We start from the raw sequence: 14,480 nt of genomic DNA, 5'->3' as shown, positions 1-14,480 counted from the left end.
ACTAGCTAACCATATTTTAATCAAATGTAGGTGACTCACCTTGAATTTAAAATAACGGCTTCTGTCAGAATATTCATGTTAGCTAACGTTCCTACGTCGCGAGAAGACGGCTCGTGCGTTTATGTTCCCGCTTGCTAATCCTCTAGTGAGTAAAATTCTACATCAGCTGACTGCCTTTCACGCACGCACCATGACAACGGTCGCGGGACCACGTCCGGACGTTCTCAAACGTTCTCTAAATGTAACAAAAATAACGTTATTTCAACGACTATACGGGGACGTCACCGAACGTCCTGTGAATGTATCTTTGGGAACGTTCCGCCAGGACTTCGAGGGGACCTGCTGGGAACGTCCGTTATGGCCTAGGAACGTCCTATCGCGAACGTTATAAAAAACCTCTAATAAGAACGTCCGCGAACGTCCCCGGGACGTTCACTGTTTGCTGGGATCTCGCCTTGGTTTAGGTGTGGTGAATGTGTACCATAGAAGCGCAGGCCCACAGGGGGAGTTCAGGTTAAATCCCTTCTTATTCATTTTGAAGGCCTACCTAAAGTTATTGTGCACAATCGTGTAATATGTGTCAACAGTTGCACGCAGTTACATGTAGTATTGTTCTTTATTGATCTCTGTTTGAAAACTGAGTGTACAACCCTTGTATTTGTACCATTTGATTGGTACCGTGGCATCAGCGACCTTTACCAAGCGGAGGTTATGAAGCAGCGCGCGCAGTCGTACGGCCGCGTGGACAAGTGCACGTGCGCACTGACACGTCACCTGAACCTAATGACGAACGCTCGCAGGTCAGGTGAGAACGACGAAAGAACGACAGTGAGGGAGATGATCGCAGACGGCAATGGAGTAGCTCGCCCTCAGGAGAGGGTCTGGGGAAGGTCTTGTCAAACAGAGACATTGGCATGTATGATGCATTCTAAAAAACGATGTATAATTTCTCCCCTTCTCCGATTGGAAGGGTTGAATCCATGGTGCGCGCGCGTGCTGTCGTGGTTGAAGCTGTAGCCTGACGAGTCTGACCCGACGAGTGTAGAGCCTGCGGTTAAGAGAAGGCGCGAGCGGTGCACTCTCCAGTGCGCTCTGCACGGCAGCGCGAGACGCAACGTGCTCAAAGGACAAAAAAAAACAACTAGTCGAATCTACTGCAGAGAGCGAGAGAGAAATAAGATGCGTTTATCCAAGGTGGTTGCCACGCTGTACACCTTCATCTCTGCCAATTTTCTCTCCTTCTTGTACTAATCTACCCCATACTCTAGCGTACTCCTATACTCTAACCTCACACCTTTAGCACATACCCCAAATCCAACCCCAACATCTACCCCCATTCTCAGCCCCATTCGTACCCTACCCTACTGCCCCTCTCACTCTCATTTCTCATCATGTCTTATTTCTAGTAGATGGACCTCTTACCCTATTTGTGACACAGGAGTACAGAAAGACAGACACATGCTCTACGTGTTGGTACATGTGTTCAGACCTCTGAGCGACGGCTGCTAAGCACCGTCAGGCATCCTCGCTCCGTCTCCCCTCACCCCTCCTCTCAACCCTCTTCTCCTTCTCTGCGCCTCTCGCAACGTCTCCGTGTGCCTCGTCTCCTTCCCGTGGCGTGCGGACCCTGAGGTGTGTGGCACACGCGTGTGCGGACCAGCCTCCGGAGAGAGGGAGCGAGAGAGAGAGGGAAAGAAGACAACACACAGACAGACTTGAGTAAATGGCTCGCTGAGTGCGAGAGGAACCGAGGGTGGACGCCGCTGTGTGTGTGTGTGTGTGTGTGTGTGTGTCGCTGCGCGCGCACAAGCTTGCGACTCCCTGCTGTACCAGCTCCTGGCTGTACCGGCTCCGTGAGTCGTCCACCGTCGGCGTGAATACGGCGGCAGAAGGAAGAGGAGGGAGAGGGACTTCTGTCTGGACCCGGGCGGGAAGGCACAGCGACTCCAGCTCCCAGCACCACCGCGCACACTCTGTGGATCAGCATCGCGTGGAGCACCAAATCTGCCTCCCTCTCTCTCTCTCTCTCGCTCTCTCACACACACACACACCCACACACACTCGTCCCAGACACACACGCACGCCTGGATGTTGTCTCGTTAGGCTGCACGTGAGGTGCTTAGAATTGTCATTGGCTGACCAAAGTGTGTGTGTGTGCCTGTGTGTGTGTGTGTGTGTGTGTGTGTGTGTGTGTGTGTGAGTTAATGAAGGACTAAGTTTGAGATGCTGCGTTTAAGTTTCTGTATATTTCCTGTCTCCCATTTATCACTGGCAGAAGGTTACATATGGCTGAAAAGTTGCGGAATTAAGGAGAGAAGAGGGGAGGAGAGCTGGTGTGTGTAGTGATAACTGGCATGGTGTGTGTAGTGATGACTGGTGTGTGTTTGTGTGTGTGTAGTGATGGCTGGTGTGGTGTGTAGCTGGACTGGTGTGTGTAGTGCTAGCTGGCGTGGTGTGTGTAGTGATGGCTGGCGTGGTGTGTGTGGCTGGCGTGGTGTCTGAAGCTGGCGTGGTGTGTGTAGTGATATCTGGTGTGTGTAGTGATGGCTGGCACGGTGTGTGTGGCTGGCGTGGAGTGTGTAGTGATGGCTGGCGTGTGTGTAGCTGGTGTAGTGTGTGTAGTGATGGCTGGCGTGGTGTGTGTAGTGATGGCTGGCGTGGTGTGTGTGGCTGGCGTGGTGTGTGTAGCTGGCGTGGTGTGTGTAGTGATGGCTGGTGTGTGTAGCTTGCGTGGTGTGTGTAGTGATGGCTGGCGTAGTGTATGTAGTGATGGCTGGCATGTGTGTAGCTGGCGTGGTGTGTGTAGTGACGGCTGGCGTGGTGTGTGTAGTGATGGCTGGTGTGTGTGTAGCTGGCGTGGTGTGTGTAGTGATGGCTGGCGTGGTGTGTGTAGTGATGGCTGACGTGTGTGTAGCTGGCGTGGTGTGTGTAGTGATGGCTGGCGTGTGTGTAGCTGGTGTGGTGTGTAGTGATGGCTGGCATGTGTAGCTGGCGTGGTGTGTGTAGTGATGGCTGGCATGTGTGTAGCTGGCGTGGTGTGTGTAGCTGGCGTGGTGTGTGTAGTGATGGCTGGCGTGTGTGTAGCTGGCGTGGTGTGTAGTGATGGCTGACGTGTGTGTAGCTGGTGTGGTGTGTAGTGATGGCTGACGTGTGTGTAGCTGGCGTGGTGTGTGTAGCTGGCGTGGTGTGTGTAGTGATGGCTGGCGTGTGTAGTGATGGCTGGCACGGTGTGTGTGGCTGGCGTGGAGTGTGTAGTGATGGCTGGCGTGTGTGTAGCTGGTGTGGTGTGTGTAGTGATGGCTGGCGTGGTGTGTGTAGTGATGGCTGGCACGGTGTGTGTGGCTGGCGTGGAGTGTGTAGTGATGGCTGGCGTGTGTGTAGCTGGTGTGGTGTGTGTAGTGATGGCTGGCGTGGTGTGTGTAGTGATGGCTGGCGTGGTGTGTGTGGCTGGCGTGGTGTGTGTAGCTGGCGTGGTGTGTGTAGTGATGGCTGGTGTGTGTAGCTTGCGTGGTGTGTGTAGTGATGGCTGGCGTAGTGTATGTAGTGATGGCTGGCATGTGTGTAGCTGGCGTGGTGTGTGTAGTGACGGCTGGCGTGGTGTGTGTAGTGATGGCTGGTGTGTGTGTAGCTGGCGTGGTGTGTGTAGTGATGGCTGGTGTGGTGTGTGTAGTGATGGCTGGCGTGTGTGTAGCTGGCGTGGTGTGTGTAGTGATGGCTGGCGTGTGTGTAGCTGGCGTGGTGTGTGTAGTGATGGCTGGCGTGTGTGTAGCTGGCGTGGTGTGTGTAGTGATGGCTGGCGTGTGTGTAGCTGGCGTGGTGTGTGTAGTGATGGCTGGCGTGTGTGTAGCTGGCGTGGTGTGTGTAGTGATGGCTGGCGTGTGTGTAGCTGGCGTGGTGTGTGTAGTGATGGCTGGCGTGTGTGTAGCTGGCGTGGTGTGTGTAGTGATGGCTGGCGTGTGTGTAGCTGGCGTGGTGTGTGTAGTGATGGCTGGCGTGTGTGTAGCTGGCGTGGTGTGTAGTGATGGCTGGCGTGTGTGTAGCTGGCGTGGTGTGTAGTGATGGCTGACGTGTGTGTAGCTGGCGTGGTGTGTGTAGTGATGGCTGGCGTGTGTGTAGCTGGCGTGGTGTGTGTAGTGATGGCTGGCGTGTGTGTAGTGATGACTGGCGTGTGTGTAGCTGGCGTGGTGTGTAGTGATGACTGGCGTGTGTGTAGCTGGCGTGGTGTGTGTAGTGATGACTGGCGTGTGTGTAGCTGGCGTGGTGTGTGTAGTGATGACTGGCGTGTGTGTAGCTGGCGTGGTGTGTAGTGATGGCTGGCGTGTGTGTAGCTGGCGTGGTGTGTAGTGATGGCTGGCGTGTGTGTAGCTGGCGTGGTGTGTGTAGTGATGGCTGGCGTGTGTGTAGCTGGCGTGGTGTGTGTAGTGATGACTGGCGTGTGTGTAGTGATGACTGGCGTGTGTGTAGCTGGCGTGGTGTGTGTAGTGATGACTGGCGTGTGTGTAGCTGGCGTGGTGTGTAGTGATGGCTGGCGTGTGTGTAGCTGGCGTGGTGTGTGTAGTGATGGCTGGCGTGTGTGTAGCTGGCGTGGTGTGTGTAGTGATGGCTGGCGTGTGTGTAGCTGGCGTGGTGTGTGTAGTGATGGCTGGCGTGTGTGTAGCTGGCGTGGTGTGTGTAGTGATGGCTGGCGTGTGTGTAGCTGGCGTGGTGTGTGTAGTGATGGCTGGCGTGTGTGTAGCTGGCGTGGTGTGTGTAGTGATGGCTGGCGTGTGTGTAGCTGGCGTGGTGTGTGTAGTGATGGCTGGCGTGTGTGTAGTGATGGCTGGCGTGGTGTGTGTAGTGATGGCTGGCGTGTGTGTAGCTGGCGTGGTGTGTGTAGTGATGGCTGGCGTGTGTGTAGTGATGGCTGGCGTGGTGTGTGTAGTGATGGCTGGCGTGTGTGTAGCTGGCGTGGTGTGTGTAGTGATGGCTGGCGTGTGTGTAGCTGGCGTGGTGTGTGTAGTGATGACTGGCGTGTGTGTAGCTGGCGTGGTGTGTAGTGATGGCTGGCATGTGTGTAGCTGGCGTGGTGTGTGTAGTGATGGCTGGCGTGGTTGAGGGAGGCATGCAGGTTTCACCTGGGTCCTCTCCCCTCTCTCTTCTGTCTCTGGTCTCCGTGCTTATCTGGAGCATAATCTCTGCGGCTCCTTCCCTCCTGACTGTTCTCATGTGTTTCTAGGTCTTCCTGGTACTTATTTATAGGGACAGTAGGGCTTCATATGCTCCCTGTCAACTCCCTCTTTCTCTCTGTCTCTGTGTAAACTACCTCTCTGTGTAAACCTCATCTCTGTCTCTGTGTAGTCTCATCAGTTGGTATCTAAAGGACGTTTCTTATTTCTTCGGCTCTGTGTGCTGTGTGTGTAAGTGTGTGTGTGTAGAACACTGCAAGGCTGTGTTAAGGCTTTTGGCTGACTCACTTTCTCCTGTTTCTGTCTGTCTGCACATCTCTCTCACTCCATCTCTCTCACTCCATCACACCTTCGTTCGGAGGACTCTGGTACAGACGCTGTCGTCATCATCATTCATTATAGCTCACGTCCCCGGCTCTCACTCTGTCCCACGTCCACGTGCTCCGGGAAGCTCTCAGCGTGACTGTGGGAAGGGTGGTGGTGCTCGACAGCAGCACCGAGCTTCTCTTGCAGGAGAGATGGAGGTGTGTGTGGGGCAGGAGAGACACACAGAGAGGGAGAGAGACAGGAAAACAGATGTACGGGTGTGTGGGGTTTGATGGAGAGAGTAAGATGGGAGATAGGAGATAGGAGGGGTTAAGGAAGTGTGTGCACTCTTTAGGTGTGTGTGTGTGTTAGAGGAGAGCACACATCTGTCAACACTCGTACACACACTCAAATGTGTCTGTGAGTGTTGACAGGTTTGCACACTCTTCTCTGCAGGTGTGTTGTGTGTGTCAGTGTGTTGACAGGTTTGCGCTCTGTTCTCTGCTGGTGTGTATCTGGCTGAGTGGGAGTGTGGTGTGTATCTGTGTGAGTGTTGACAGGTGTGTGTTCTCATCTCTAGGTGTGTGTGTGTGCTTTGATAAGTGTGTAATCTCCTCTCTACAGGTGTGTGTGAGTGTGGACAGGTGTGTGTTCTCTCTGCAGGTGTGTGTGTGTACAGGTGTGTGTTCTCTCTGCAGGTGTGTGTGTTGACAGGTGTGTGAGTGTTGACAGGTGTGTGTTCTCTCTGCAGCTGTGTGAGTGAGTGCTGTCAGGTGTGTGTTCTCTCTGCAGGTGTGTGTGTGTGTGTGAGCGCTCGCAGGTGTGTTCACTCTGCAGGTGTGTGTGTGTGCTCACAGGTGTGTATTCTCTCTGCAGGTGTGTGTGAGTGCTGACAGGTGTGTATTCTCCTCTCTGCAGGTGTGTGACGACTGACAGGTGTGTGTTCTCCTCTCTGCAGGTGTGTGTGCTGATGATGGAGCTGAAGGACAGTTCTGGCAGTGAGGTCAGTGGGGAGACGGGCAGCGTGGGCACGGGCGTCCTGGGCGTCTCGTCGTCATGGCGATCCTTTGCCCAGGGCAGCACGCTGCACGGCCTGCGTTTCGTCTTCCCGCGTCCGTCCTCTCGCCGCTCGCCACTGCGTCGCCTGCTCTGGGGCGCCGCCCTGCTGGCCTGTTTGGGTCTGCTGGTGCTGGAGACCGCCCAGCACCTCGGCCACTTCCTGTCCTACCCGCACGTGACCAGCGTGGACGCCGTGGCCTCGGCCAGCTTGGTCTTCCCCGCCGTCACCGTGTGCAACCTCAACGCCTACCGCTTCACGCGCCTGAGCCGGAACGACCTGTACCACGCGGGCGAGCTGCTGGCCCTGCTGGACGTGCACATGCAGGTGGCCTCGCCCCAGCAGGCCGAGCCTGCCGTGCTGGACTCGCTGGCCCAGCGCGCCAACTTCAGCGGTTTTCGGCCACGCCCCTTCAGCATGCGGGAGTTCGCCGAGCGCGTGGGACACGACCTGAAGGAGATGATGCTGTCCTGTCGTTACCAGGGCCAGGAGTGTAGCCACCGCGACTTCAAGACGGTGAGTGGACCGGGTCGCCGGGACCGGACGCTTACGAGCGTGACTTCCCGCACAAGCGTGATGAATTGCGGGCGTTGGCGTGCACAAGCGTGCGTTGGCGTGCACAAGCGTGATGAATTGCTGGGCGGTGGGGGGGGGGGGGGGGGGGGCATCTGTTAGGGCGTCTTCATGTGTCGCCGTCGTTTTAGGCGACGCTGGGGACTCGCCGTCATGTGGTGTTGTTGCCATGGGGATGCTGCCAGAACTTCCTGATGATGTGGAACTCTGGTGTGTTTGTGTAGACTGCAGGACCAGACGGCCTATGCTACAACCTAAAGAAATGTTTAAGGATGTGTGTAAGGAAGTGTAAGGAAGATATGTTGTTGTATTGAAGTCCCATCTGAATTCTCTTATCACATCCAGACTCAGCAGACCTGTGGGGTGAGACACACATAATATGTCCTGCAGGTTAGACATAGTTCTATCCTATGGGGTGAGACATGGTTCTATCCTACGGGGTGAGACATGGTTCTATCCTATGGGGTGAGACATAGTTATGTCCTATGGGGTGAGATATAGTTATGTCCTATGGGGTGAGACATAGTTATGTCCTATGGGGTGAGATATAGTTATGTCCTATGGGGTGAGACATAGTTATGTCCTATGGGGTGAGATATAGTTATGTCCTATGGGGTGAGACATAGTTATGTCCTATGGGGTGAGATATAGTTATGTCCTATGGGGTGAGACATAGTTATGTCCTACAGGGTGAGACACAGAGGTAAGTCCTGCAGTTCACAACTTTCAGGTGGAGCACCTGCTGAATACCTTCATTTTGCCATCATTCCCTTATCAGTCATATGTTTAATAACCAATCAGCTGCTTGCCACAGCAGTGGGCGTGGCTTTGCAGCACTGCTGTGTTAAAAGGTTTTAGAGGTAAAGCTGCAACCTTGACGCTGCCAGCTGGCTTTGATGTAAGAGTTGCAGGTGCCATGGTGGGCTGAGCAGAACACAGACAGACATCGTCTTGTTTGTGTGTGTGTGTGTGTGTGTGTGGTCAGGCAAGTGAGTAAGGCAGTGATGGGCTGGCCAAGGAGAACTGCTGTGCTCTCCTGGGGGATCACTCCTGTCCTGGGGGATCACTCCTGTCCTGAGGGATCACTCCTGTCCTGGGGGATCACTCCTCTCCTGGGGGATCACTCCTCTCCTGGGGGATCACTCCTCTCCTGGGGGATCACTCCTGTCCTGGGGGATCACTCCTGTCCTGAGGGATCACTCCTGTCCTGAGGGATCACTCCTGTCCTGGGGGATCACTCCTCTCCTGGGGGATCACTCCTGTCCTGGGGGATCACTCCTGTCCTGGGGGATCACTTCACTCCTGCAGGATCACTCTAGCTCTGAAGCAGCAGGATCTGGACGTTTATCTGCTGCTGAAGTGTAGCAGCTGAACTGGAACACTTTCTGCCATATTCAGCCCCACGAACCCAAATGTCACAGGTTCCTGTTTGAGCTCAAATTTCCCACACATAAAATATTCTGTCTGGAGTAGCTTAAATATTATATGTGTAAACATTCTAACCTTGCATTAAGCTTCTGCATTAATGTCATGTTTGTAAATGGTTACTAGTGAGTTAGACACTTATGAAAAGTCAGTCATAAGGTCAGATATTGTGTGTTTCTTCCTTGTTTATTCCGAGAGAGACAGATAAAGAGGGAGACAGGTGAAGACAGTGACATCAGATATGTACACTTTGATTCTCTCATGCACTGTTCCTCTGGAGGCCCTGAGAGAGTGAGGGAGGGAGGGAGGGAGAGAAAGGGCTAGAGAGGGAGAGAGAGAAATGCGAAATAGCTGTGTGTTGTGCTCTGCTTTGAAGATCAACCCTTTCTCTCTCTGTGTGTGTGTGTGTGAACTCTCCCCTCTTTTGGAAAAATAATAAAAGCCTGGTTAGCTGTGTGTGCGGTCCCCTGTGTGTCTGATGTCGGTGTGTGTCTGTGTACATCTCCCCTGTGAGTGTCTGATGTTGATGCCTCTCCATCTGCATACCTGCTGTAAATGTGTCTCTATGTACATGTCAGATGTTGGTTTGTCTAAATGTGCATCTCCCTGTGAGTGTCTGATTTTGGTGTCTCTAAGTGTGTCTCCCTATTTAAGTCTGATCTCGGTGCATTTCTATGAATGGCAGGTGAATGGCAGAAATGTCTTACATCCCACCACTTGTATTAGAGAAAATGGGCTGTGTGCTGTGGTCTGTGCTGTGGTGTGACTGATCTGAGATCTATGGTGAGAACAACGTGGTGAATGAGCCCGGTCCTTTTCTCTCACCCATGCAGAGTTAGTAAATAAGGCCCTCAGGAGGTCTGCCTTACCAAATGGCTTCATGATCAGGGTTTCCCTTTTGAGAGTTTGGAGAAACACTGCCAAATAGACATATACTATATCAGAATGTGTAGTCATTAAAATGAGAGTAAATTGATTAATGAAATTAATGACTAGGTTAGCATGGCTGTTTTAAACTGATATGCTGACAGGTCATGATGTTTGTTTGCTGAGTGCACACAGAGGCGGAACACCAGGTGTGAATTTGTTCGATGTGATTTGAAAATCGTTGGACTCTAGGCTTTCTCGTGCTTTAACTGCGAGGAAACATCCCATATCTTGATCTGTTCTTCATCCTGTTACGTTAAAGCCGGAGGGTGTAAATACAGCACATTATCACCCTCCGTCTTTGTTATTCCCCAACAGCTGTCTGCGAAAGCAGCGGAGAGTGCAGTAAGTCAGAGGGGATGTCTCTCTCTCCGAGTCTCCCTGTCCACGCATGGCAAAACAAAACCACCAGCTGGGAGCAAAAGCGAATCTGGAAACATCTTCAGATGTTCCAGGAACCCCGCCGTGACCTCGCTCCGACTGTGCAGTTGTGCTCAATTAGGTTGATGTTTTGATCTGTTATTAACCACGCGGCGAGCCCCGTGACTTCCCCACAGAGGCGATTCTGATTCTGAATTCAGTGTAGTTGATGCTGTCTCTCATCACACACTGGTGACCTCCGCTGGTGAATCACTGTTTTATTCCATCTTCACTGCAAAAAAAAAAATGGCTTATTGAACGGGTAACAAATGAACCGTTCTCATTCCTGCTCTAAATAAACCATCTAGCGTTCTGACCTGGTAGCTGTGCAGGGAAGGTGACTCCGCCTAACGCCACATTCGACTGGTTTTGTAGGGTGGACACGCATGTTGGGCTGGTTTGACACACAGCAATAAGAGCCCCATCAGTCTCGTGTTGTGTTAAACCCGAGCTTGCGCCGTCATGTTCTTATACCTGCGCTTACCGGGGCAGTCATGGTCCTGTGGTAGGGAACTGGTCTTGTGACCAGAGGGTTGTGGGTTCAATTCCCAGACCTGAGGCCATGACTGAGGTGCCCTTGTGTAAGGCATCTAACCCCAACTGCTCCCTGGGTGCCGGGCTAGGGCTGCCCACCGCTCTGGGCACGTGTGATCCACAGCCCCCTAGTTATCACTAGTGTGTGTGTGTGTGTGTGTGTGTTCTAACTGCACAGATGGGTAAAAATTCGATTGCGGTGAAAAATCACAATTGACAAAAATATGGCACATTTCACATTAGCGCAAACGCACGCCAACACGGGTTCAAGCAGACACATTAAAACACATCTAGTTTCTCACAACGGCATTTTGACTAGGAACATCACCCCACTAAAATGTACTTCCCAGTTCATAACTAAATACAATTAATTTAAGCAAAAATAAATTCAGTTGTGACTATCACATGTGAATCATATAGTTACGCATGGAAATTTATGTAATGTAAATAATGAATCATATCACAGTTATGTAAATATAAAGTTTGTGCTTATTAACTGCAACAAAATTTTGCTTCACAGCCATATAGTTTTGCTTTGTGACTGCGACTCTGTGTCTGTTTCCACATCCGTGCACTCTAGATGCCATGATGAAATGTTCACTGTCACCTTATGGTGACCAGCGTTGGCCAGAGGAGGATGGGTCCCCCCTGAGTCTGGGTTCCTCTCAAGGTTTCTTCCTCTTGTTCTTAGGGAGTTTTTCCTTGCCACTGTCGCCCTTGGCTCGCTCACTGGGGGCTTGGACTTGGACACTTGTAAAGCTGCTTTGTGACAATAACTGTTGTAAAAAGCGCTATATAAATAAAATTTGATTGATTGATTATGAGCAGACTTTACACACACTTTACACTCACTATTTACATTCACACTTTATTTGCACACTTTACGCTCACAATTTATGCTCACACCGTGTGCCTACAAGGTGACTTAATTCGATTGGATATTGCATCTGTACACCTAACCGCACCAGTAGATTTTGCATTCAGGTGATCCCACCCAGTTTTTGTGTCTGTGCCACTCAAGAAAATAGCAAACATTTCTTCGCCTGCACATAGACCTGTAATTCAATTATTTTATGCTATAGATTTAACTATATTTCTAACACAACTCAGGAGTTTTAAGTTGCTGTCATTTTGATTCCAGTTGGAGCAAACAGCCTTAATGTGTATCTGAGCAGCCAGTGAGAAGATAAGTGTCTGTGAGCAGGACCTGGACTCAGGGGAGTAGTGGGAGTAGTGGGAGTAGTGGGAGTAGTGGGATTGGTGGGATTGGTGGCAGTAGTGGGAGTAGTGGGAGTAGTGGGAGTAGTGGGATTGGTGGGATTGGTGGGAGTAGTGGGAGTAGTGGGAGTAGTGGGATTGGTGGGATTGGTGATCATAGTCTCATCGGCTCTGCTGCTGTGGTGTAGCACTTCCTCCTTTCCCCACTTGTTGTTCACATGTTCGTTGTTTTTGTTCTTGTCTTTCACATCTTTGTTGTTTATATATTTCTTTACGAGTCTGAGGGAGATCCTGGGATGGGGGGGTGGGCGTGCGTGCTGTCAGCCCTCTCCAGGGTCTAAGCTGTGAGGGGATCTCCAGGGTCTAAGCTGTGAGGGGATCTCCAGGGTCTAAGCTGTGAGGGTATCTTCAGGGTCAAAGCTGTGAGGGGATCTCCAGGGTCAAAGCTGTGAGGGTATCTCCAGGGTCAAAGCTGTGAGGGGATCTCCAGGGTTTAAGCTGTGAGGGGATCTCCAGGGTCTAAGCTGTGAGGGTATCTCCAGGGTTGAAGCTGTGAGGGTATCTCCAGGGTCAAAGCTGTGAGGGGATCTCCAGGGTCTAAGCTGTGAGGGGATCTCCAGGGTCTAAGCTGTGAGGGGATCTCCAGGGTCTAAGCTGTGAGGGGATCTCCAGGGTTGAAGCTGTGAGGGGATCTCCAGGGTCTAAGCTGTGAGGGGATCTCCAGGGTCTAAGCTGTGAGGGGATCTCCAGGGTCTAAGCTGTGAGGGGATCTCCAGGGTCTAAGCTGTGAGGGGATCTCCAGGGTTGAAGCTGTGAGGGGATCTCCAGGGTCTAAGCTGTGAGGGGATCTCCAGGGTCTAAGCTGTGAGGGGATCTCCAGGGTCTAAGCTGTGAGGGGATCTCCAGGGTCTAAGCTGTAAGGGGATCTCCAGGGTTGAAGCTGTGAGGGGATCTCCAGGGTCGAAGCTGTGAGGGGATCTCCAGGGTCTAAGCTGTGAGGGTATCTCCAGGGTTTAAGCTGTGAGGGTATCTCCAGGGTTTAAGCTGTGAGGGGATCTCCAGGGTCTAAGCTGTGAGGGGATCTCCAGGGTCTAAGCTGTGAGGGGATCTCCAGGGTCGAAGCTGTGAGGGGATCTCCAGGGTCTAAGCTGTGAGGGGATCTCCAGGGTTGAAGCTGTGAGGGGATCTCCAGGGTTGAAGCTGTGAGGGGATCTCCAGGGTCTAAGCTGTGAGGGGATCTCCAGGGTCTAAGCTGTGAGGGGATCTCCAGGGTCTAAGCTGTGAGGGGATCTCCAGGGTCGAAGCTGTGAGGGGATCTCCAGGGTCGAAGCTGTGAGGGGATCTCCAGGGTCGAAGCTGTGAGGGGATCTCCAGGGTCGAAGCTGTGAGGGGATCTCCAGGGTCGAAGCTGTGAGGGGATCTCCAGGGTCGAAGCTGTGAGGGGATCTCCAGGGTCTAAGCTGTGAGGGGATCTCCAGGGTCGAAGCTGTGAGGGGATCTCCAGGGTCGAAGCTGTGAGGGGATCTCCAGGGTTGAAGCTGTGAGGGTATCTCCAGGGTCTACGCTGTGTAGGGATATGTTTCACGAGACTTGTGGATCTGCTGTGTGGCAGACACACCTGTGTGTTTCCTAGATTGTTTCCCAGATGAGTCAGACACACCATTATACTCAATGGCCACTTTATTAGTTACACCTGTTCACATGCTCATTAATGCAAATATTGAATCATCTAATCACATGGCAGCAACTCAATGCATTTAGGCATGTAGACATGGCCTAGACGATCTGCTGCAGTTCAAACCGAGCCTCAGAATGGGGACGAAAAGTGATTTAAGTGACTTTGAACGTGGCATGGTTGTTGGTTCCAGACGGGCTGGAGTATTTTAGAAAGTGCTGATGTACTGGGATTTTCATGTACATCTCTAGGGTTTACAGAGAATGGTCTGAAAAAGAGAAAATATCCAGTGAGCGGTAGTCGTGCAATCGTGTGGGATCATGGGATATTTTCCTGGCACACTTTTGGCCCATTCGTACTAATTGAGCATCGTATCAATGCCACAGCCTACCTGAGTATTGTTGCTGACAATGTCCATCCCTTTATGACCACAGTGTAAACCTTCCAACAGGATAACGCGCCATGTCATAAAACGTGAATCCTGTCAGGCTGGTTTCTTGAACACAACAGTGAGTTCACTGTACTCAAATGGCCTCCACAGTCACTAGATCTCAATCCAATAGAGCAGCTTTGGGATGTGGTGGAGAGGGAGATTCGCATTTTGGATGTGCAGCTGACAAATCTGCAGCAACTGTGTGATGATATGTCAATATGGACCAGACTCTCTGAGGAATGTTTCCAGAACCTTGTTGAATCTATGCAATGAAGTATTAAGGCAGTTCTGAAGGCAAAAGGGGTCCAACTCGGTACTAGCAAGGTGTACCTAATAAAGTGGCCGGCGAGTGTATAAACAGTGGTGTCCCAGGAAATCAGATCAGTGTTGGAGTGATGTTTGGTTAAGTTGCATCACATGGATGACTGTGGGGAGAATAGACCTCTTTAGCTGTGTTGTCATGATGGAGAAGCATAGAGACTGGAGCTGCCCAGAGGGGGGTGTGTGTGTGTGTGTGTGTGTGTGTGTGTGTGTGTGTGCGCGTGCGTGCGTGCATCTGGGTATGTACTGTGTGTACTCCCACTTGTGTATCCTCTTGAATATAATATCTAATGATAGTCCTTTGTTGCACGTAGTAGCGGGGGAGTAATTATCTGAAAGAGTGAGTGTGTATGGAGCAGCGGTGTCTGCACACATGTCCCTGTGTGCCACGGAAACAGGACACACTACAGGAAGAGGGGTGTACAG

At 51.9% G+C, this 14,480-nt stretch overlaps 1 protein-coding gene across 2 annotated transcripts in view; it reads left to right on the top strand.

Moving 5' to 3' along the window:
* Positions 1-836: 836 nt before the first annotated feature.
* Positions 837-14,480, top strand: part of asic2 (acid-sensing (proton-gated) ion channel 2) — a 332,386-nt gene continuing 318,742 nt past the window's right edge. Inside the window, exons 1-2 of one of the 2 annotated variants that reach the window (XM_076995766.1) lie at positions 837-2,115; positions 6,430-7,044. In XM_076995766.1, the coding sequence (XP_076851881.1) occupies positions 6,442-7,044 (603 nt within the window). In that variant the 5' untranslated portion in view covers positions 837-2,115; positions 6,430-6,441. Of the gene's footprint in view, positions 2,116-5,397; positions 5,690-6,429; positions 7,045-14,480 lie in introns of those variants that run through there. The other variant, XM_076995763.1, reaches the window with a different exon arrangement.

The sequence above is a fragment of the Brachyhypopomus gauderio genome, chromosome 2, assembly GCF_052324685.1.
Source record: "Brachyhypopomus gauderio isolate BG-103 chromosome 2, BGAUD_0.2, whole genome shotgun sequence".
NCBI lineage: Eukaryota > Metazoa > Chordata > Actinopteri > Gymnotiformes > Hypopomidae > Brachyhypopomus > Brachyhypopomus gauderio.
Note: the sequence above shows the minus strand (reverse complement) of the source record. Positions and strands in the feature narration are given on the sequence as shown.